Below are 22,926 nucleotides of genomic sequence, written 5' to 3'. Positions count from 1 at the left end.
GTTCATCTCTGCGTAGATGTGCTAAGCCGTGCTGCTCTCTAGCCCGGCGACGATCTGACTCTGCTCTCAACTGGGGACGGTGTTTGGTTAGGCCAGCTTCTTCATGGACCCTTGAGTGCTGTTCTCTACCAGGAAACCCAGTAGCAGACGCACCTTTGCTTCGTTCCCTGCCAGTAACCCCTTCAGAGGAGCATTCTATGCCACTGGTCCCCGAGGTCTTATCTGTGCCAAAACCACTGGCAGACTCTACAGCCTCGTCAATACTTGGATGCTTGGTGGAGGCTCCACTTGGAATTTTATCATTTGATGTTATGGAACCCTGCCCTTTGCGCCTAGGAAGCCCTGTTGATGACTCTGAGACCTGGTGGAAGAGGAAGAAAGAAATCAGTGACTCTGAGTAAAAAGTACTCATTATAAGAGTTGGAGGGAAGGAAGTGTGGGGTATCTAAGATGATTTAGAGCCCCTGGGAAAAAATACCCTCACAAAACTAAACTGGACACAAAGACCAACTTTGACATTCTTGAAGGATAGTTCTCCAGATTTCTGAGAATCTGCACATTTGTAAATGGCATCATAATATGTAATTTCCCTCATAAAAGGCAGGGGAAAACCTGCAAATTACAAGTGGTCAACTCCAACCCTCGTTGAGTCTACAAATAAAGGACATGAATAATTTATTGAGTTTACAATATAAAGTCTACCCCATCATTGACCCATTGCTGGTGGTAGAGTGTACGCTGCAGGGAAAGTATACCATGTATTTAAAATGCAAAGCACAGGGCTTCCCTGGTGGCGCAGTGGTTGAGAGTCTGCCTGCCGATGCGGAGGACACGTGTTCGTGCCCCGGTCCGGGAGGATCCCGCGTGCCGCGGAGCGGCTAGGCCCGTGAGCCATGACCGCTGAGCCTGCGCGTCCGGAGCCTGTGCTCCGCAACGGGAGAGGCCACAACAACGAGAGGCCCGCGTACCACAAAAAAAAAAAAAAAAAAAAATGCAAAGCACAAACCCAGAAATTCCCATTTTCTGTATGGACTCTCACAAAAGAATGCACCAAACTATAGGTACAGAGTCTGTGGCATCATTTATGAAAAGAGATTATCAATAGGGGTATATTTACGGCACAACCATGCTGTAGAAAATTAAGAAGCTGTTAAAAAAAAAAAAGGGATGATGGATTATTCCCATTTCCAGCCCAAATGGAGTAACAGGGACTAGATTTACCTTCCGGTCTATAACAACCAAAACCAAAACACCAAAAAGCAACAACTATGAAACAGTGGTTTTCTAGACACTGGGTATCAGCTGATGAAGGCTATAGCAATCCCTGAAAGATGGGGAAGCAAACTATGGGAGCCCTACTGTTGCCTCGGCTCACTGGCTGGCTGGTTCCCAGGCTGCAACGCAGGGATGCAGGACTGAAGTGGGGCCCAGCAGACTCCCTGTGTGGGAGACAGAGATAACCATTCAGGGAGACCGAGGCAGCGAGGGCTCAAAGAACATAGGATTGGGAAGAAAGCACGAGCATATAAAGACAACAAAGCAGATCCCCAGAGGGTTCCCCCTTGGGTATCCAGCACAGAAACGACCAGCACATACATGTGAGGAAACTCCCCAGACTGGGAAAAGAACCATCTTTAAAGCTAGAGGGAACAGCACCCAGACTCTTGTGGGGCTGGGAACAGTGCCTGTTTCTACAAGCCAGTTTGGAGAAACCTGTAATTCAGGGGGCAAAGGACTCAGAAAGGTGCTGCGTTGGAAGTGGAGGATCATCAGCCCTACACTGAACATGGCTACGGACCCAATAAGAAAATAACTCCAGGGACTTCCCTGGTGGCGCAGTGGTTAAGAATGTGCCCGCCAATGCAGGGGACACGGGTTCACGGGTTCGAGACCTGGTCCGGGAAGATCCCACATGCTGCGGAGCAACTAAGCCCATGTGCCACAACTCCTGAGCCTGCGCTCTAGAGCCCGTGAGCCACAACTACTGAGCCAGCACGCCACAACTACTGAAGCCCGCGCACCTAGAGCCCGTGCTCAGCAACAAGAGAAGCCACCGCAATGAGAAGCCTGTGCACCGCAACAAAGAGTAGCCCCTGCTCGCCGCAACTAGAGAAAGCCCTCGTGCAGCAACGAAGACCCAATGCAGCCAAAAAAAAAGCACCAAACAAACCTCAAAAAATATACAGCAAAAGATACAAGGGAATTAAAATGGTACACTAGAATACATTTATTTAACACACAAGAAGATAATAACAGAGAAACAGAAAAGACATAAGACATATAGAAAACAAATAGCAAAATGGAAGTTGTAAACTCTATCAGTAATTAAGCACCCCGATCAGAAGGCAGAGATCAGCAGAACGCATTTAAAAACATGATCCAGGAGGCCCGTAGTTGCCTAAAGGGGCCTTTTCTTCTCGCACCCGGAGGCACACGAGGCCCCATCCATGGACTGGGCAGCCATGGCCACGGAGAGCACGGTAGCGAGTGCCGGCGTGTGTCTCCTGGTGCCAGGAGGGGTGCTGACCCAGTGCGTATTCACTTTGAAGAGGAAGGTGGGGCCGCAGTTGGTTGAAGTCACGTTCAATCTCATGAAGCCCCTTTCTAAATTGCTCCACTATTCCTTGGGTCCCAAAGCAGAAGATATCCAAAGGGTGACCACAACCTCACAGGCAGTCATCCGCCTTTCCCTCGGTGGAGGCCTGCAGATAAGTTTTAATTTTTGCTTTCTACTTTGTTTAACCTGTCAGGCCACAAAGCTTTGAAGAGGAAGTGTCCTTTCCCTTGAACACGCTGTTTCTGCAAGAGAGCATCTATCCTCAAGATCCACAGACCTAGTAAAATAACCACTGGAAGATCCTCCGATTGTTAAAAGCCCATTGCCATAGATCTAGCTGGCACCCCAGACTCATTACCTTGATCACAGGGAACTGAGGAAGCTTTTTCCTCCCTTAAGCACGTTTTGACTACAATGCTAGGCCTGGGTTTTCCCAATTACGGTAAGTCATTCTTGCTGACCATTAGAAGAAGTACCAGGAGGAAGAGGAGCAGTAGAAGCAACTTCATCATCATCACCTCTGGGTGATAAAGAAAACTGCAAAGCACCACCCTCTCGGCCATCAGAACACGCCCTTGGAAACACGTGGTCAGTGTCCTTTCACACTCAAGTCCTGGCATGGGCATCGTCCGTGTTCGTTCCGAGCTCCTCTAACGGTAGCTGCTACGTGGACAGTGGCAGCCTCCTTCCTCACGTCTGGTTCTCCAAACATGGAATTTACTTTTCCGTGCTCACCACACTCCCCAACCCTGGACGCACATCCTCCCTTCCACCCTGGCTCTCCACTCGTGACGCAGGCAGACGGCGCACCTCCCAACTGCCCTAGAGTTACCACCACCAACGCAAAAAAAAAACTGGGCTCAAGTGTGTTGTATTTTCCCAACGTGAGATCGTGAAACTCTCCTTCCACTGCCTTCATTATGGCCTGTGCAGGCCTGCACTTCTCATTACTTGCTGTCTTGCTTCTCAAAAATTAATATTTCTACTAATGCTCCGCTGCTTCTGGGGTCGTTCATGATTACGAGCCACTGTCAGATCCCTGACACTTTCTTAGCTCTGGAGAAGCAAAAATGTCTAGAGCTGCTTCTGTTGAGGCTTATTTTTAGGTCTTGCAGGTGTCTTCTGGTGGCACCCCGAGGAAATGTGTTGCTCACTCAAAACATAGGACAGTGACATGTGGGTAAGGGTAAAAAAGCTTTGGCTTAAAAAAAATATAACAGTGAAAGCAGAGGCCACCTTTTTCTAGGCCACTCTCTTTGTTTGCAGGCTCTTCTTCCAACTCTCTCTGATGCTGCTTTCCTCTGAAGAAGGGCCCCAAACTCAGAAAGCAGTCTGGGTGGGCTTCCCTGGTGGCACAGTGGTTGAGAGGGGACATGGGTTCTTGTCCCAATCCGGGAAGATCCCACATGCCGCGGAGCGGCTGGGCCCGTGAGCCATGGCCGCTGAGCCTGCGCGTCCGGAGCCTGTGCTCCGCAACCGGAGAGGCCACAACAGTGAGAGGCCCGCGTACCACAAAAAAAAAAAAAAGTCTGGGAGACCAGAAGGGTGTCTTTTGTACCCAGATAATATTTGGTGAACCCCAGATGGCCACTTGGTGGTGCCAAAGTGTTCTTTGCTCTCTTCCCCGTGAGCCTGTTCGTCCACGTGACCCTTTTTGAGTGACCCAGATACACAAAGCCAGGGGAAGAGGAATGTCAAGGCCAAAGGGCAGCTGACCCTTGTCCTTGAGGGCCGTTTGAAAATACCGACTTTATTCAGACAAAGAAAGCTTAGCCTGGTTATCCTGTGCACTGCCTTGGCACAGATGCCCGCACCCGTGGCTACAAGTCACCATCAGCAAAAGGCTTCCTGAAGACGTTTTATTTCCAGGGTTGGTCACCTTTGCCCACTAATAGTGAAGGGACTCGTGCATTTCAGGACAGACTCTAAAGGAACTTTGAAAAGCTATGAAAGCAAATCAAAACTATGCTCTGGTACTGTTTTCAATCTAACCGATCGGCCAAGCTAAGAAAAGTGGGTACCAACAGACAGAGTTGGCGGGATACTGAGAAACAAGTTCTCTCCTACATTGCTGGTGGGGGTCCAAACTGGAACCACGCCCACGAAAGGTAATTTGGCAAAAGCTAGCCAAATCACAAATGTGCGTTCTGTTTCTAGGAATCTACCCTATGAGTACCTTCACTTGTGTGAGTGTCACATTAGAGTATGGTTTGTTATAAGGTTGGGGAAAAACAAACATATCCAAAATAGAAAACCTGTGAAATAAATGATAAACACCCACATAATGGAATACTGCACAGCAGTAAAAAAGGGAAAGGTTCAGGGGCCCCACCCAAGACCGCTGCCCAAGGCCCCCCCCCCCCCCCCCCCCCCGTCTCTGTTACCATTCGTGAGACCTTCCGGCCGTCAGTAATCGCCTGCTCCAGCTCCTCCCAGGTGACCATGGTGGCTTCTTCTGCACCAGGCATCACACGGAGCTTCCAGCTCATTATTTCCTGACAGTGAAAGACAACACGTATGTGTGCGCACACACACACCAAACACACACTACAACACACACACACACACCCCGAGTTTAATCTCAGGAAGCTTCAGGAACAGAACAGAACTAACAGGATTGGGTGGGTCCTTCCAAAGCCCCAAGGAGAAGTCACTGTCCAAGTAACCAGTGAGTCCTGAGTGGCTGGTTTCCTGTCCCATGTGGGCTCTGGATGGACAACTGAGCAAGGAGGGAAAGAATGTTCCCTCATTCCGGGGGGGGGGGGCAGCCCAAGAGGCAGAGGGCATACAGCACCCCACCCTGGAAGGATGCAGACATCTGGGGTGAGAGCCTGGATAAACCCCGAGAGAGGGGGCCGGGCCGCGGGCAACCATCCTACCCCCTGGGGCCCCTGAGGGCCCTTTCCCACAGAACTGGCTGAGATTACCAGGAATTTGTCCCTTTCTCTAATTAGCTTCTCCAGTTCATCAACCCGTTGGAGGAGTTTCTGCAAGAAGAGTTCAGAGATTAAGGATCAAAGCAGCCCCTCCTGTGGCCCCTGCACACGCGCACACAGACACACACACACACTCTCTCTCACAAAGCAGAAGAGGAAAGGAGGTATGTGGGTCTGAGAGAGCCGAGGGTAAAGAGAAGGCTGGTAAGCCAGGCTCCCCGTGCTCTTCCCAGCCAACGAGAGGAAGGGAAGTGGAGTGTGGCAGGTGGTACCCGGGGACAGCGTGCCGCAAGCAAAAATGATGCAGGAATGGGAACCTTTCTTTGGTCCTGGGATGCATTTCACACAACCCACTAGTGAGACATTGCAGCACTGCTCCACGAGGCTAACCTCGCCTCTCAAGGACAAAGATGACTGGGTACTTCAAGGGCACCTGAACGACTGTGTTGCTTAAAGAGAAAAGCACCTCAAAAGAACCAAAGCAAATTGCTATTATTTAAGTGGCTCCTTATAACTTCTGCAAACCTCCAGAATCTACGAATCTAAAGGTAAAACAAGCCTTTATTCTAACCGAAGACAGTCCTAAACCTAAAAACACCACACTTTAAAAAGAAAAGCTTCCCAGAGCAAAAATGAGTCCTGCCGGGGGCTGGAGGCCTTGGGATGAGGTGGGCACGTGGCATCCATGGGTGAGTCTCCTCCAGGGTCTCGGCTACCTCCTCCTTTGAGCTTTTCTTCTCTCTCAAGTCTCTCTTCTCAGCCTCTCCCTGGGCTTCCTCCTAATTGCTCCTCCTTTTTTCCCAGCTCTAATCCCCTACTCCGGGCTCATATGGGCCTGAAACAGAAGCACTGCCTAGTATCTCCTGGAACTGGCATACTTCCGGTCTCTGCTGTTCACTGGAAAATGCTTACGCTGAGGGATTTGTGCTTCTCTCTCCCAGGGAGCAAAGATCCAAGTGAGAGTGGGGCTGCCTGGGGGGGGCTGCAGGTAGGGGGATGGTGGTGGTGACCCATAACCCTCTCCGTTCCAGTCCCCCTCTTCTTGGACCGAGCTTTGTCTCTCAACACCCACCACCTTCTTTCTTTATTCTAGTTTAAAGGAAATTCGCTCAAAGAATATTGAGAAGTTGTCAGCCCCTCTCTGGGTCGGTTCAGGATGCCTGGGTGTCTGACAAGTGGTGGGTGAGCCCCCCGTGTAAACAGAAGGGACGAAGGAGGCTGCCTGGGAAGGGGCCACTCAGCTCCCCAAGGTGGGGTCTTGGCCGCCCTCACCTCCGGGTGCAACTCGGGTTGCTCCTTCGCCTTTTGCTGGGCTTCCTTCGGTATTTTCACGTCTTCCATGATGTCCTGGAGCAGCTCCATGCCCTGAAAGGTAGATCACGGGCCGCGTGGGCCCAGGCCGCAAGCAGGCCTGGGCCCCGCCACGCCCGCGTCTGCCGGCTCCGGCCTCCTCCCCCAGGTGCGCCTCCGGGGCTCAGCTCCAGGGGGCGCTGCAGAGCGGCCGGGGCGGGGGGAAGGGCGGACAGCCTGGCGCGCCCACCTGGGGTACCGGCTCGCCGTCCTTCCGGACTTTCGTCGACCCTACTTGCGCCTTCCCCTGCGTAAGCAAGGGCAGATCCTTCACTTCCAGCCAGTCCCGGGCGTCCAGCCCGCCGGCCTGGGACGTTAAGTTTTGCACGATGGCCTCCACCTGGCCCCCCATGGTCTTGAGCTGCAGGCTGAGGTCCTGGACCTGCCCGCCCAGGTCCTCCACCTGGCTCTCCAGCGCCTGCGGCTGCACCCTGCTGCTTGAGACCCGCGGGGACTCGAACAAGCGACTCTGCTCGAGCATCGGGGACGGGAAGTCGATCCGAGTATCCTGCAGGCTGAGATGCTTGAGCATGGCCACGATGAGCGTGTGCAGGGCCGTGAAGTTGACGGTGCCCACCTCCGGGGTGCCGATGGCGAGATCGGCCAGCTCCCGGAGGGAGACCGAGGGGGCCGCCGTCGTCTCGGGCGGCATCGTGCGCCTTTTCCGGCGGCCCTGCCCCCCTCACGGCTTGTCGCGCTTCTGGGGCCTTTCCGGGCCCCTGCGAGGCCCCGGGGCACCCCCGCCCCTGGGTCCGGCCGCGCCAGGCAGCAGTCGCAGTCTGGAGCCCGCCTGGGGGACGGAGAGGAAGCGCCTGGCCCTCGGGCTTCCCACTCTTCGCTCCCGGGAAACGGGGGTCCGGGCACCGCTGAGCCCCCGCCGTCGGCCCGCCACCGTCCGATCTTCCGTCTCCGAGCTCCAGCCCTGGAGTGCCCTGCCCTGGTGGCTGGCCGACGTTTAGAACTGGGTGCGCGGCCCCGTTCGCTGCTCGCTTGTGGGGGCCCCCTGTGTGCCCCGAGGATTCTGCGCAAGAACACGCCCCGTAGAGAGCCGGCCTCAGCGCGGAGACCTGCCCGTCCTTGAAGCCACCCCCGACCCCCAAAGACAGCCAGTCCTAGTGGGTCAGGAAGCCCTGGCTACACCCAAGGTGCCACCAATTTTTGTTCTCAGTAAACACTCCCAAACGGCGCTATAGGGCTGGACCGAGGCATTCCTACCAGGAAACACATCAGTTTTTCTTTTTTGTGGGTGGGTGGGGGAGGGGGGATACCCCTTAAGGTTCACCTAGATTCCAGCTGATTTACTCTCCTGTGGAGGCCACAATAGTGGGAAGATTTAAGAGGCCTCATGGCCACTATGTTTTGTGTGTTTCAGTTGTTCCCTTCGCAGGGCGGTGGCACGGATCTAAGAGACGTAGTCCTGAGACCTAGGCCCCTTGGGAACAGTTCCCATAGCATTCTGCTCAATCAGAGGGGAAGGTAACCTGGAAAAAGACCACTCACTACCCAGGCGGTTCGTCAGCCACCAGCTGACAGACCTTTTCTGCGCTGCCCTGGCCTCATTTATCTCAAAACAGACATCTGGTCAAGCGCCAGCCATCTCCCCTGGTTACAAGGCAGGACTGATTCGACAGGACCAGAGGAATCTGATGCTCTCAGCAACTGAGGCTTGACTTCCCCATACTAGATTCTCCCAGAAAACAGGTAACAATTTTCAGTGTTTACATTCAGGAAGCTAAAGAAAACTTGTAACTGATCTACACTGTGTATTATTATTTTAACTACTTTTCAAATTCAAATTTTTAGTTTAGTCTGAACTGGTAAAATTGAAACCCTTCATGTTCACTCCCTCCCCCTCCAATAAAAGCAATGTTTCCTGGAAATGGAGTTTTAGACACGAGTCTAAAACCTCCCTGAGGGTAACACCCAAGGATTTTTGTTCACTATTATATTCCCAGAGCCTGACACACAGTAGGCCTTCAAGTGGTTGTTGAGATCATCAAAAGAAGAAATTATTTTTAGTCTTCTGTGCACTTACACTCTTACATTAGAAAACGTAAGGCTGGGGGCTCCCCTGGCAGTCCAGGGGTTAAGACTCCGCCTTCCAATGCAGGGGGTGCGGGTTCGATCCTTGGTCAGGGAGCTAAGATCTCACATACCTAAAGGCCAAAAAACTAAAACATAAAACAGAATCAATACTGTAACAAATTCAATAAAGACTTAAAAAAAAATAGTCCACATCAAAAAAATCTTAAAAAAAAAAAAAGAAAATGTCAGGCCAGATCACAAAGTTGAAGTTGAAGCCTTAGGACTGAACATCAGCTGTACTGGAGGCTGTGGTGTGGTGTGTGGGCTTAACCGTTCTAAGTTCAGTGACTTTCTACTGAATGTGACTGCTACTACTACACTAGCTATGGCCAGAACATCAGCTCCCGAGCCCTCACGTTTCCATTTTCATGTCCCTGAGACTTGCTATCATGCCAGGCACACACTAGGACTCACTAAATGCCAATGCAAAGGGCTTACTAATCCCAGGAGATATATTCTCCTAAACGCTTTTGCCAAATAAGTACATTTAAAATCTCTTTTAGAGACATAGGAAAGAAAACATTAACCGCAGGTATAAATGGAATTTGGGGTTGAAAAGGACCTTAGCTTTCAATTCCTAACCTCCCCTTCCACAACCGATGACAGACGGCCAGAAAGGACTGGTCATCTGCCCGACCTCCAGGACAGAACCAGTCTCCTGAGTAACAGTCCACGGCTCTTCCTCTACAACCATGCTAATTATTTGATAATTTAGTTCTTTTCTCGGAATTCCCCTACTTGGATTATTAACAAAAGGCAACTTCTTTGTGTGCTTGAAAAAGCAAATGTGCTCAAGTCTTGATGGCGGGCTGGGAACTTTCCTAGTCATTGGGAAAGGGGGGGAAATGTCCAGGAAACTTCCCTGCAGAGAAATACAATTGTACAAATAAGCGAATTGCCCTTTATTATCTCTTAGGAGCTATGAGAACCAATGAGAGACTACAGTTCATTTCCGGGCAGACACTCCTCCTGCCTGTTTCATTCAGTCCTGACTTGGATCAGACTAAAAGGTATAAAAAGTCTACACTACCTTTGCGGCAAGGCCTGCCCGACAAATGAGGTATTACCTAGAATCGTGATTATGTAATTTAAAATGGTGGCAGAAAGATCAAGTGGTGCAGTCCTAAGTAATGCAACCAACCTAAGTGTCACCCGTCACACAGGGAAAAGTACGGTTACTTTTTTTTGTTTTTGTTTTTTTTAAGCTAGGTTGAAAATATATTATTCAACAAGAATTTAACGTCACGGAACGTGAAGGGAAGGGAATGGAACCTGCAGAGGGAGACTTATGTCCAGGAGCCATGGACCTGGACCACCACCCCGCATTCAAGGCACCAGCTTCTGCAGAGTCTGGACAGAAGGCAGGAGAGTGGGCAGCTCTGCAATGTAGTGAAGACACTAGCAAGACAGAAAATTCTTTTATTTGCAATTTAAGAGCAACTCGGAGATCCAGAGTTAGGATGTGATTCTTTAATCTGATGTCCTCGCTAGGAGTAACACCACAGATGCTTCATTGTTCACTGGCGGCTGGCAAGAAGTTTCTCAAAGAAAAATATGATTCTCTGTAGAAGTTGTGCATGAAGTTGACTGGCGAGAGGACAACTGGAATAGGAACAGTGCCGGGTGTTCAGCTGCCCTAACCAAGTTCAACGTTAACACGGACGTTTCCCTGCGGTGGAAACAAACTGAATGAACGTTAGAGAGTTACGACTTTATCTCCCTTTCACTCCCTTTCAATATCAACAAGATTTTCAGATTCTCTTCAGGAAGGTGTCTAACTTTTTTTTAAGGAACAGGATGCCGACGACAGACAGTTGAGGCCATGGACCCGTGATCTCTGTCTTCCCCTTGACCACCTTAATGCCTCCTACCCACCAAACTTGGCAAGAGAGACCATCTGCCTCCCTTGAAAGGAAATGCTGTGTACATAATTGATGGCACTGCTTTTCACATGTTTTCCTTGGGAGTTCCAGGGCCAAGGCAACCGGGAAAGCTAGTCGTCCACTGTGATGTTTCGGAAAAGGTACGCCATGGACTCCCCGTTGTGGATTCTCCGAATCGCTTCAGAAAGAATCAGACTGATGTCCACAGTCTTAATCTTGGGACACTGCAGCTTCTGGACCTCGTGAGGGACAGTATTCGTCACCACCACCTGGTCGTTGCAGTAACGGAAAAGAAACGCTGTTACTGATGTGTGCGGCCCAACGTGGTCATTCAGAAAAGTTTACCTAACGTGTGGTACCCACAGACCAAGGCTCAAACTATAAAACCTTATTCCACTCAGTACGGTTTTTACAAACTAACCCGACTTTACACAGGGCAAAGGTTACATGATTCAAAACAGAAGCTTAGGATGGTCAGGTCTACGTATACAGAAATGATAGGGTGAGCCCCAGCACTGCGGGAAACCTTCCTATTATCAAGGAAGAATTCAAGTCTTGAGAGAAACGCTACTATGGTATCAAATCATATTGAAATACAAATTATACTGAAGTACACAGACCAAATCTTTATGAAACAGACATGTATTCCTAACTATACATCTGCCCCAACAGACCACTAGCCACCCAAAGCACGATCTCACAGTCCTCTCGAGAGGGAGTAAGCAATACTGACTGAGGGGCTTCCCTGGTGGCGCAGTGGTTAAGAATCCGCCTGCCAATGCAGGGGACACGGGTTCGAGCCCTGGTCCGGGAAGATGCCACATGCCGCGGAGCAACTCAGCCCACACGTCACAACTGCTGAGCCCACGAGCCACAGCTACTGAAGCCTGCGCGCCCAGAGCCCGTGCTCCACAACAAAGAGAAGCCACGGCAATGAGAAGCCCGCGCGCAGCAACGAAGAGCAGCCCCCGCTCGCTGCAACTAGAGAAAGCCCATGCGCCGGAACGAAGACCCAATGCAGCCAAAAATTAATTAATTAAAATAAAATAGAAAAAAGAAAATTTCAAAAAAATAAAAAACTGAATGAGCCATTTAACTATTCACGGAAAACAGAGCAGCAAATTGGGACTCAACTTCCTTGAATGGGTCGTCCAGGACATCTACCTTACGCAGAAACAACGGCTCTCTGCATATAAAATAAAAAATTAAAGACTTCAACAAAAAAAGAAAAAAAAGAGCAGACAGACCTCGTCGATGGAGGACTCCTCAATCAGACGGGGGGCCTCCGCAGACAGGATGCCGTGAGTGGCCATGACGTAGATCTTATAAGCACCTCTCTCTTTCAGGATCTCCGCAGCAGCAACAAAACTTTCCACATCATCAATGATGTCATCCTGAGAAGAGACCAACCAGTGTTCGTGCTAAGTTCCCTCCATCCCCATCTATAAACACACACCTCCCTGCACTTTGCTTCAGAGGATGTCTAATGGAAAATCAGAGCTATCTGCCTGGGTCAAAGACTGAACGTCCATTTGGAACTGCGTGGCCTCGTAACGTGCATGACTGTCAACAGAAAGAGCAGCAAAGCCTTACAGTCGTACGCGACATTTCGGCCCGAGTTCAGGAGACTGCCAAGACTCCTTTCCCTGTTTCAAATTTCTGATGAATCCCACATAGCCAGTGTCTCATTTACTTTTTCCCAAGAGAACGTTAATAGAGGGGAACAGAGAAATAAAGTGAGCCATTGTAAAGGGCCGATCCTCTGGCCCAGCAGAGGTGTTTAGAGCTGGGAGCACGTGTATCGTGTTAAAGTAACAAAGAACAAGACACACGTTCTTGTTAGTGAGAATGGAACAGCCCACCTTCAGCTCACCTCACTGCCCACGAGCTTAAGGTTGAGTAGGTCAGCTAGTTTGACAGGACACAGACCCCTTCAGACAAAGGTTACTTATGGGATCGAATTTACTTACAGGTACTACTACTGTGCTCCTTTTACACCTGTAGGTTATAATAATCCCGGTTCATCTGTTTAAAAGTTTCTCCTAGTTGTCCTAGGGGAGCCTGGGTAAGAAAGGCTAGATGGGTCCACTTAAATGCATCATCGTCACTGGACACCAATCCTAAGGTGGACACCTACTAAGAGTAATGTCATCTCTGCACAGGAAGACCGTGACCTACCACAATGATCGCAATGCGTCCTCCAACATCTCCGACTACCGTGATCGGTGGCTTCTCCTTGGCCATCATCACTAGCAAAGCAAAACAAATCACAAGACCTCAGTCAGTCACGTGTCACTAGGTAAATGTAGTCATCACACGCCAGTCCCTGGAAGTGGTGGCAGAGGCAGGGCGGGCAACTCAAAGAATGTGCAGATCCCCCTCTACCAACCCGGGCGCTCTCAGAAACAGGTTATCCGGAGCAGCACCGCCCAACAGCAGGGAAGGTGAGCCATAAAAGTAAGGTTACGTTTTCTAGTACCCACATTAGAAAGCAAAAAGAAATAGGTGAAATTAATAGATTTTTATTTTACCCAATATAGCCAATATATTATTGTTTTGACACATAATCTATATGCAAATGTATTAGATGTTTTACTTTTTTTTTTTCATATTAAGTCGTCATATTTGGTGTGCATTCTCCACACGCAGCGATTCTCAGTTGGGACCAGCCACGTTTCAAGGGCTCAGCAGCCCCGAGTGCCTAAGAGCCAGGCCACGCTGGGCGGCTCAGGCCTCAAGTCAGCGGGGGAGCAGAGCAAGAGAGATCTCACCGGCACAAAGAGGCAGCACCGCGATGCCACTCGAAACAGAAATATTCCACTTGTAAAGAGATGTAAATAAATGCCGCTCCGCAGAAAGTAAACAGGGAAAGGCTGCCAGACTGCTAGATAAACAGCCGGCTTTACTTCATTTTCTTCCAAGGCGACCTTACTGGGACAATGTAACCTTATTGTCAGACAGCTACACCACTGACATAATCGGTTTCCTGGAAGTTAGGAAGCTGAAGACAATAACCACGAGTCCATCATCTTTTCCTGATTTAACTGGTCCTTAAAGTAGAGGCTTCTTATCTCACTACAAAATTGATATGTGAAAACGGCCCATCAGTACACAAAGCAAACTACAGGATGCAGAAGGGACACAGGAATTCACCCTGTAAAGGAGGTTAGTAAACTGAGGGCGGGGAAATATTTCAGAAGAACAGGCTAAACATTCTCCTTTTTTTGTAAAGCTTTTTTAAATTCTGAAATAGTTACTAAACTAGTAGTGGGGGAGCGGGAATAGAATAAATTCAGGGTAGGTATATAGTTCAGTAATTATCAGCAAGCAATCCATTTTAGCTGACTTCTATCTACAGGCGCTGTAAACCTGGAAGAACACGTCCCTTTGCGTATACTAGCAAACCAGCTGAGCTGAAATGCAGCACTATTTTACGGGCAAATTTCAGTAGACATTTCCTGATTTCCCATCCTGGAAACAAGGGTAATTTGTTAAACGTGGGCAGTCAAAAAGGCTCTGCGTATACGTATCACCTAGAAGGGGGAGGAAATAAACTACCAACATCAGAAAAGCCTTCCTCAAATTCTGTCTTTAAATTAAACCATGTGCATAGGTGGTTACGTTGACCTACCCGCTTCTTAAAGAGATGTGTCCCCTTTCTTGACCATTTTTCTCTGTAAAAAAACAAAAGACTGGGCTTCCCTGGTGGCGCAGTGGTTGAGAATCCGCCTGCCAATGCAGGGGACACGGGTTCGAGCCCTGGTCCGGGAAGATCCCACATGCCGCGGAGCAACTAAGTCCGTGCGCCACAACTACTGAGCCTGCGCTCTAGAGCCCGTGAGTCACAACTACTGAGCCCACGTGTCACAACTGCTGAAGCCCACATGCCTAGAGCCCGTGCTCCGCAACGAGAGAAGCCACTGCAATGAGAAGCCTGCGCACTGCAACGAAGAGCAGCCCCCGCTCACTGCAACTAGAGAAAACCCACGCGTAGCAACAAAGACCCAACACAGCCAAAAATAAATAAATAATAATAATAACTCATTTACAAAAAAAAAAAAGACTGAAAGCCAGTAACCTTCATCAGACATCAACAGAAATTCAGCTCTAGCTTGATGCATGTCACAGTATTCCTGTTGCCTTTTCTGTAAGCCTCTCCCCAAAACACTTTTGTCAGTTTGAAATGAAAAACAGGCATGGCAAGGATCAAGGCTTAAAAAAAAAGGCTCAGTCCCCGCTCATAACTGCCTTTGGGATCGGCACAAACTGAATACATAATTTGGTGGCTACTAAAAAACGAGACAGACTTCATTATAGCATCAAGAGAATAGGACCTCAGAGGCTTAAAATAATGCCCCCAGGGCTTCCCTGGTGGCGCAGTGGTTGAGAGTCAGCCTGCTGATGCAGGGGACACGGGTTTGTGCCCCAGTCAGGGAAGATCCCACATGCCGCAGAGCGGCTGGGCCTGTGAGCCATGGCCGCTAAGCCTGCGTGTCCGGAGCCTGTGCTCCACAACGGGAGAGGCCACAACAGTGAGAGGCCTGCGTACTGCAAAAAAAAAAAAAAAAATGTCAATTTAGCAAATGATTTCCAATGTTCTTATGGAGGAAGCAGGAAATTGTCTTTTGCATTTATAATGGGCATTTTCCAGGTAAAATAGTGCTGCTTTTACAACCATCCTTTAGATTACACACACACACACACACACACACACACACACACACACACACACACTCTTTTACTGTTTTGCCAGAATCAAAAAACCTTCCTCTCCTAAAATAAAGAGTGAAAAGGGACTAAGGGGAATTATTCATTCCTTATCCATTTTGATCTCGGTCTATTTCTAATTCAATGGAATGTCAAACTTTATCAACAGACTGACATTAAAAAGAGATATACGAAATAAAATAAGGTCGCCAGTAGAACTAGAACTGAAATCACTTCCAAGCTCATAACGCTATCTACAGGCAAACAAGTCAACACCTACGTGTAACAAATGCTCAAGAGGAGCGGATGTCGGGTTTCACTTTAGTGCTGAAAGCCACACCTTCACCTGTAAAATTAACAAGCCAGGAAAATCAAGGCAGAGCAGGTGCCTCCCTCTCATTTTTGCATTCCAAGCTCTTAAGTGTCACCACTGTGGCAAACACAGAGCACTGTTCTGTGGAACCACTGACACACAATCCTTTCAAGTTCATTAGATTCCTTGCCATCAGGGAGGTATCAATTCTATCTTATAAAAGAGAAACATTCATACAACCTCACTTTTAATAAATTACTTTAAAAAAGGGCTTCTCAACCTTGGCACTATTGACATTCTGGGCTGGATAATTGTTCAGTAGCATCTGTGGCCTCTACTCACTAGATGCCTGTAGCACCCCATGCCCCCCGGCTGAGACAACCAGGAAACGTCTCCAGACACTGCCAAATATGCTCTCGGGAGCAAAAGCCCCCTCGCTTGAGAACTACCGCTGTAAAACAACGGGCTCCAGGGACTTCCCTGGAGGTCCAGTGGTTAGGAATTCACGTGCCGATGCAGGGGGTGTGGGTTCGACCCCTGGTCAGGGAGCTAAGATCCCACATGCCTCCTGGCCAAAAAACCAAAACAGAAAACAGAAGCAATATTGTAACAAATTCAATAAAGACTTTAAAAATGGTCCACATCAAAAATACTTCAAAAAATAAAATTAACTTTAAAAATGGGTTCCAGGAAGATAACATAGTTCTTCTTTCTTAAAACTACACAGACTCCGAGAGTCTGCTTTCCTTTGTCCTTGTTCTAATGTCTTCATCTTCATAACTATTGAATAAACTACTATGACATACTAGAAGCAAAACTGATATATAAACATAAAGCATATTTAATTTGGAAGGTACTGAATACAATTACACATACAAGAAATAACATTTTTTTCAGAATTCCCTTGGCTAAATCTATAAAAGGGGATCATAGAAAATGATCCTATGGAGACTCCCCTGGCATCCCGAATGCCTCAGCCAAAAAAAGTAAAAAAAAAATTAAAGAAAAAGAAAACAATCCTATGGCGATTATAAAAGTTGTAAACATACCAACCATCTGTGAAGGAATGACAACACTGTTACAATAAGTAATAAGGCAACATTCTCAGAAGAGAATCTCACCATATAAAATACTGTGGCAATTTGGCAGTATCTGTCAACTTAACTTCTGACCCAATAATCTGATTTCTTGGTCTTAATCCCGTAAATACATTCGGTCACTTATGAAGGAACGTAAGTCGAGGTTAATCACAGGCAATGACGTACAGTGACTGAGCGTATCCACTCTGGAGCCCAAATCTTGGTTTCTAAACACTACTTCCCACTGAAGGAACTGGGGCTCCGTGGAGAAATGGCTGATCCCAGGGCTAAGAAAGTACGAGATGAACAGGGAACATCTAGCTGTACCAGAAAGTAACAAGGAAGAGTCAACACACGATAGGGACACGTCCAAAGAACATGGGAGGCAGCCTGAAGGAGTCCTCTTTGGCCAAGTCTGAGACAGTTTGAGCGTTAACACAAGTAGTAAGCAATGGTCTATAACGTGCTGAATAAAACAAGATTCCACGAATCCACACTGCTATAAATGACTGAACGGACAGGGAAGAAGGGTAATTAGAAAAACCTCTATTTGACAAAAATCATAGTAATAAGTGATTCAACCCAATATGAGGAAAGAAACAAGCCCCAACGAAAGGATATTCTACAAATAACTGGCCTGCTCTCTTCAGAAGTATCAAGGTCACTGGAGACAAAGAACAGAGGAGTCACTCCTGATTAACTGAGACCAAAGGGAAATGACAACTGGCGCAACGTGTGATCTTACACTGGGTCCTGGGCCCCAAAAAACTGTTTTCTTTTCCTCTGAAGGACACTGGTGGGACAGCTGGTAAAATGCGGATCAGGTCTGCAGATTAGATAGCAGTATCGTAACGACGTTATTTTCCTGAGTCTGATAATCGTACGTGGCTATATTAGACAGTCTGTTTTTAGGAAATATACACAAGTATGTAGCAATAAAGGGGGCATTATGTCTGCAACTCACTCTCAATCGTTCAGAAAAAAAAAAAAGGCATATAAATGTTCAATTTGGGGGCTCTGAGTGAAGAGTAGAGAGGAATTTTGCATTATTCTTTCACCTTTTCTCTAAGTCTGCAGTTAGTTCAAAATAAAAAGCTAAAAAAACAAAGTAGTGTGGATTCTGGAGTCAGCAGCTACATTCCAAACCCTGGCGCCACCAGCCCCGGCCGTGCGTCTCGGTTTCCTCACTGGCAAAATGAGGGATCACAAGAGCACCTATGCGTACTGTTGGGCAAGGACCAAACTCGAAGATCTACTAAAGGGCTTAGAACAGCTCTTGGCACATAATAGGGACTCAACAGATGTTTATTTAATTTTATTTAAAAATTTTTATTTTATTTTTTTGGCTTGTGGGATCTTAGTTCCCCAACCAGGGATCAGACCTGGGTCCACAAAAGTGAGAGCACCGAGTCCTAACCACTGGACCACCAGGGAATTCCCAACAGACGTTTATTACTGTTGGAGCCTTGTTTTTTATACCCAAAGGTTGGGAAAAAAATAAGTGCATCAACAGGGGACTCGTTAAATAAATTATGGCATATCCATAAAACAGTATACTATGAAAGACAGAAATCTGTATGGACTGAGAAGGAGCTATTGAATGAAAAAAGCAAGGGGCAGAGCGATGTATAACATACAACTAACTGTTTGCATGAAAATGAGGGAATTTGCTTGTATTTGCATAAAAGCTCTAAATGGATACACAAGAAACCAACCACATTGGAGATCAGAGTAGCTGCAGGAGAGGGGGGAGGTGGGTGGGTGGAAAGGTTTTTCACCATAAAGGATTTTATACTTTTTGAATTTTGAAATATGTGAATGTATTCCCTGTTCAAGAACTTTAATTATGAAAATCTCAAAAAAAAAATGCTGTGACACTAAAAATTTAAAGAGTGTATTACTTGTTTCTCATAATAAAAACCTCCAAAGTTGAAAACAGAGCAGTGGAAATTTTATAGAATGGGGAAAAAAAATTGTAATGTTTATACCTCAGACAGGAGCCTGTCTGAAATAACCTGTCTGTGGTGTAACCATGCTCGTATTTTCCCAGAGTATTAGTCTGTATCTTTCTGAGGCATGGCAAATAGATACAGATTTTAAAAAGAAATACTCTCCTTCCTGTAAAGACCATGATATATCTTCCAGCATAGAATGCTTGTTATTGTCACCCAAAAGTCCACCGAAGTAAATAGCTTCCACTGTTGGATTAAAAATAAATGAGTCAGGTATCAGGTCAAAGGGCTACATCACTAAATTAAGTGCTAAAGTTACCTGATCACCAAAGCCTGATATGTGATCAATGGTTGCTATCTTCCATCTTACCAAAATATAAAAGCTTAAGATTTCACACCACTACACATACAACTTTTTTACTAAAGCTACAATTATTTCACTCTCTGAATGCCAAGTGCTGCCCAGATATGCTCAACTCTCCTTACCTAGTCTACAAAAGTGTGTAACAAAATCTTTGACAAAAGGCAAAAATCAACATAATACCATTCAATTATTTAAAAATACCACAACAGCATCTACAGAGGTATTAACTTCTAGGCATTCATACTATTCGAAACTTTCTTCCATTTACAAATAGAATAAAACCACAGAGCTCATCTTACATGGCAATTCCAGCCCAGGGTGGACAGTCGCGTTCTTGACCATCGGGGGAGAATGACGGCCGTCATCCATGTCCAGCTCTGCACACTGAGCCTCCCCGTGGATCACAGCTAAACCCAGACGCAGCCTCTCTGCGTACGACTGGGCCCTACGAGGAAGATAACGGGAAAGGGTGAGGTTCATGGGAAGGAAAACCCAAGCGCTGCTTTTTCATCACTTTGTTAACCACAGAATGAAAATATCCCTTAACCTTTTATGGATATGCAAAGGAATTACTTCTACAAATCAGGAAGTGCGGCCCAGGCCGGAATGTAAATGCCTCAAGAGGCACTCGAGATGGGATGTGGGCTGGTATCTGATTCTAGATCATTTTGGTTCTACCCTTTGTCCAACAGTCTCACACTCATCTCCAGGGTTTTTTGGTTTGTTTTGGGTTTTTCCCCTATTTTTTGGCTGCGCCTCAAGGCATGCTGGATCTTAGTTCCCCAACCAGGAATCGAACCCGTGCCCCCTGCAGTGGAAGCGTGGTGTCTTAACCACTGGACTGCCATGGAAGTCCCTCATCTTCAGAAGAACTCTGTTCAAAAAGGTCTCAAAAACCACTGTCTCAAAGGCGCCCACACTCTTCCTGTTTTCCTTTTCCTGAGAACTTGAAGGAAGAACTTCATTTTCTCCCAGGGGAAAAATGAGTAACTCCGAGAAATGCTCGTGTTGTTTGGAAACTAGAGGTAAAGCTGTGGTTTGGGGTATGACGATGATTTGGAGGAAAGCTGGAGCTGACGAGTTTTCACAAGCCGTATTAAGACAGACCTCGGATTCTGAAACACCCAAAAGGGATGTGTATAAATGTCTGGCTTATTTACCTTTTTGCAGCATCAGGAGACTTAGCTACGATGACTGCATTCCTATAATTTGGAATCTAGATTTGGAGGAAAAATAAGAAAATACTGAAAAGGTATCAAAAAAATAACACCTGGGTGCTGGCAATACATTTTTTTCCTCCTATAACAATGATCCACACTAGCAAACAAACAAGCTAGAATTTCATTCACTCATTTTAACATTTTTTAACGCTTATCAATTAGCATCATTGCCAAAGTCTGCTACATGAAGAAGATAAAAAATAAGTAATTCCCCAAACCTTCATTTTAGGAAATATAAGCAAATTGCTAGATACTTAGAAGGAAATCCATTTTTAATTTCTTTAAAAAATACTATCCTCTGTGCCTAAATGCTGACCTTATCTGACTGCCTCAGGCATTAAGACTTAAGGGAGAGATCATTTGATCATTGGATGTGCCTTTCAATACTGAAATCTGGTACCAGAGAAGAACTACATAGGGTCTCCTTTGAGGACAATGGGGTATTTATTGGTGCTCCTCACTTCTTCCTGGATATACTGAAGCAGGAAAGGTGAGGCTCTAAGGTTGTCCACAGGAAAGCTGAAAAAGCCTTGTATTTCCTTTTGATGAAGATCCATAGTGATAATGTGAGTTAAACCTGAAATTTTAAAACAAAAAATTACAAAGTTCACCCCTACAAGTTAACGGCTACAGTGGACACAAACTAGAAGCCCAATGCCTCTTTCCTAACGGAAGACTGAGGGCAGGGGGGTACTGGGAACAAGCATGTTTGTTATAGACCTTATTTGCAATCTTAACAAAACTTAATGAACTAAAGACAATGTTAAGCCTAAAGTAAAGGAGCCTATAACCTTCCACATGGATTAAAACACTAAAACTAAAAAACAGTGCTCTCCCTCTACTATAATCACCAGCGTAGGCCTGAACACTGGGAAAAGAAAAATCAGGTAGAAGCAAAAATATAAACATGGGGCTTCCCTGGTGGCGCAGTGGTTGAGAGTCCGCCTGCCGATGCAGGGGACGCGGGTTCGTGCCCCAGTCCGGGAGGATCCCACATGTCGCGGAGCGGCTGGGCCCGTGAGCCACGGCCACTGAGCCTGCGCGTCCGGAGCCTGTGCTCCGCAACGGGAGAGGCCATAACAGTTAGAGGCCCGTGTACCGCAAAAAAAAAAAAAAAAAAAAATATATATATATATATATATATATATATATATATATATATATATTTAAACATGGAATTAAATACTGGAACAAAAATAGGCCTTGATTAAAGAATCTAGGAAGAAATGTTAAAGGACTGTGGATTACGGCAGAAGGAATAGGAAAGCAAAAGCCAAGTAATATATATACTAGAAGGAAAGAAATCCACAGACACAATGATAAGAGTTTGGAAACGTGTATATGTCCGATGAGAATGGGTCAAGTACAGAAAAACAATGAAAACACTCTTATAATCAACAGTGCTAAGCAAAAAAAAGGTACACATACAAAAACATGGCAAATGGCCAAGGTCACTGAAAATTTTCCAGAGCGAAGAATTACTTGTTCTTTCCAAAAACATTACACATTTTTATAGAGAATGGAATTCAAATGTGTTTCTCAGGACTCAGATATATATTTGAGTTTTTAAATAAACATGAGGCAAATAAAATCCCATTAATTGTAAAGCGCTATTACATTTGATTTAGAGGCCATAAAGTACGTCACCACTACACAAACACATGATGAAAATGATCTGCTATACAGAAAGACAATCGGGGAGGGGGAAAAAAAAGAGTATATAAGCTGAAGAAGTAGTAAAGGAAAAATCCAGTTTTACTATTATGTACATCAATAGAATTTAGCTAAGGCTTAAATAAATCTAGACCTGAAACTCAAAAGATCACATCCGAATGCCAAGATCGCCATCTGAAGTTTCGATGATGATAAGATGAAATGGAAAAGAAGGTGGAATGAGGAAAAAGTCCAGGATGAGAGAAGTAAGCCCTGAAGCAGACAAGGTCACTCTGAAGGAGGACAAAGAGAACAGAAAAAGAATTGACACCTAAGCTCACACAGCCCTAAGCAGAACTATGCAAAAGGAAGCAACACTTAGAGAAAACAGGTCCCCAACCAGCTACCTGCGGTATGGACTAATCTGGCACGGGGGACGGTCCCAAGCACCGGCGCGCGCGGGGTCCCGGGGCGCTGGCCACACTCACCGGCTTTCGCCAGCATGGACGCCAGGAGCTTGCATACGATGGAGCCCCTCTTCCGCATCTTGCTCTGCTTGCTGTAGGGGAAGTAGGGGATGACGCCGATAATATTCCTGGCACACGCGGTCTTCAGTGCATAAGCCATGATCAGTAACTCCATCACGGCTGTATTCACGTCTCTGAAACATATGAGGTTTGCACTTTGGGATTAATCTCATTTATTAACCCCTGGCAAAGATCTCAACCTCAGCAATCTGACCTGGGCTGCCAAGAATGACATGACGTGGATCCTCACGCTAGCTTACGACGGCACTTCCTGAAGAGAGGAGAAAGCTTATTAACTCC

The 22,926-nt window shown here is 46.8% G+C and overlaps 1 protein-coding gene across 3 annotated transcripts in view; it reads right to left on the bottom strand.

Annotated features, from left to right (window-relative positions):
* Window positions 1-10,330: 10,330 nt before the first annotated feature.
* PRPSAP1 (phosphoribosyl pyrophosphate synthetase associated protein 1) overlaps window positions 10,331-22,926 on the bottom strand; it is a 31,203-nt gene continuing 18,607 nt past the window's right edge. For all 3 annotated transcript variants that reach the window (XM_032616566.1, XM_032616564.1, XM_032616565.1), the window contains 7 exons: window positions 22,588-22,760; window positions 20,908-21,023; window positions 20,387-20,442; window positions 19,526-19,671; window positions 12,990-13,060; window positions 12,059-12,205; window positions 10,331-11,080 (listed from right to left, as the gene is read on the bottom strand). In XM_032616566.1, coding sequence (XP_032472457.1) covers window positions 10,922-11,080; window positions 12,059-12,205; window positions 12,990-13,060; window positions 19,526-19,671; window positions 20,387-20,442; window positions 20,908-21,023; window positions 22,588-22,741 — 849 coding nt within the window. In that variant the 5' untranslated portion in view covers window positions 22,742-22,760 and the 3' untranslated portion in view covers window positions 10,331-10,921. The remainder of the gene's footprint in view (window positions 11,081-12,058; window positions 12,206-12,989; window positions 13,061-19,525; window positions 19,672-20,386; window positions 20,443-20,907; window positions 21,024-22,587; window positions 22,761-22,926) is intronic.

The sequence above is a fragment of the Phocoena sinus genome, chromosome 20 (assembly GCF_008692025.1).
Source record: "Phocoena sinus isolate mPhoSin1 chromosome 20, mPhoSin1.pri, whole genome shotgun sequence".
NCBI lineage: Eukaryota > Metazoa > Chordata > Mammalia > Artiodactyla > Phocoenidae > Phocoena > Phocoena sinus.
This window is presented reverse-complemented; position numbering and strand designations above follow the sequence as displayed.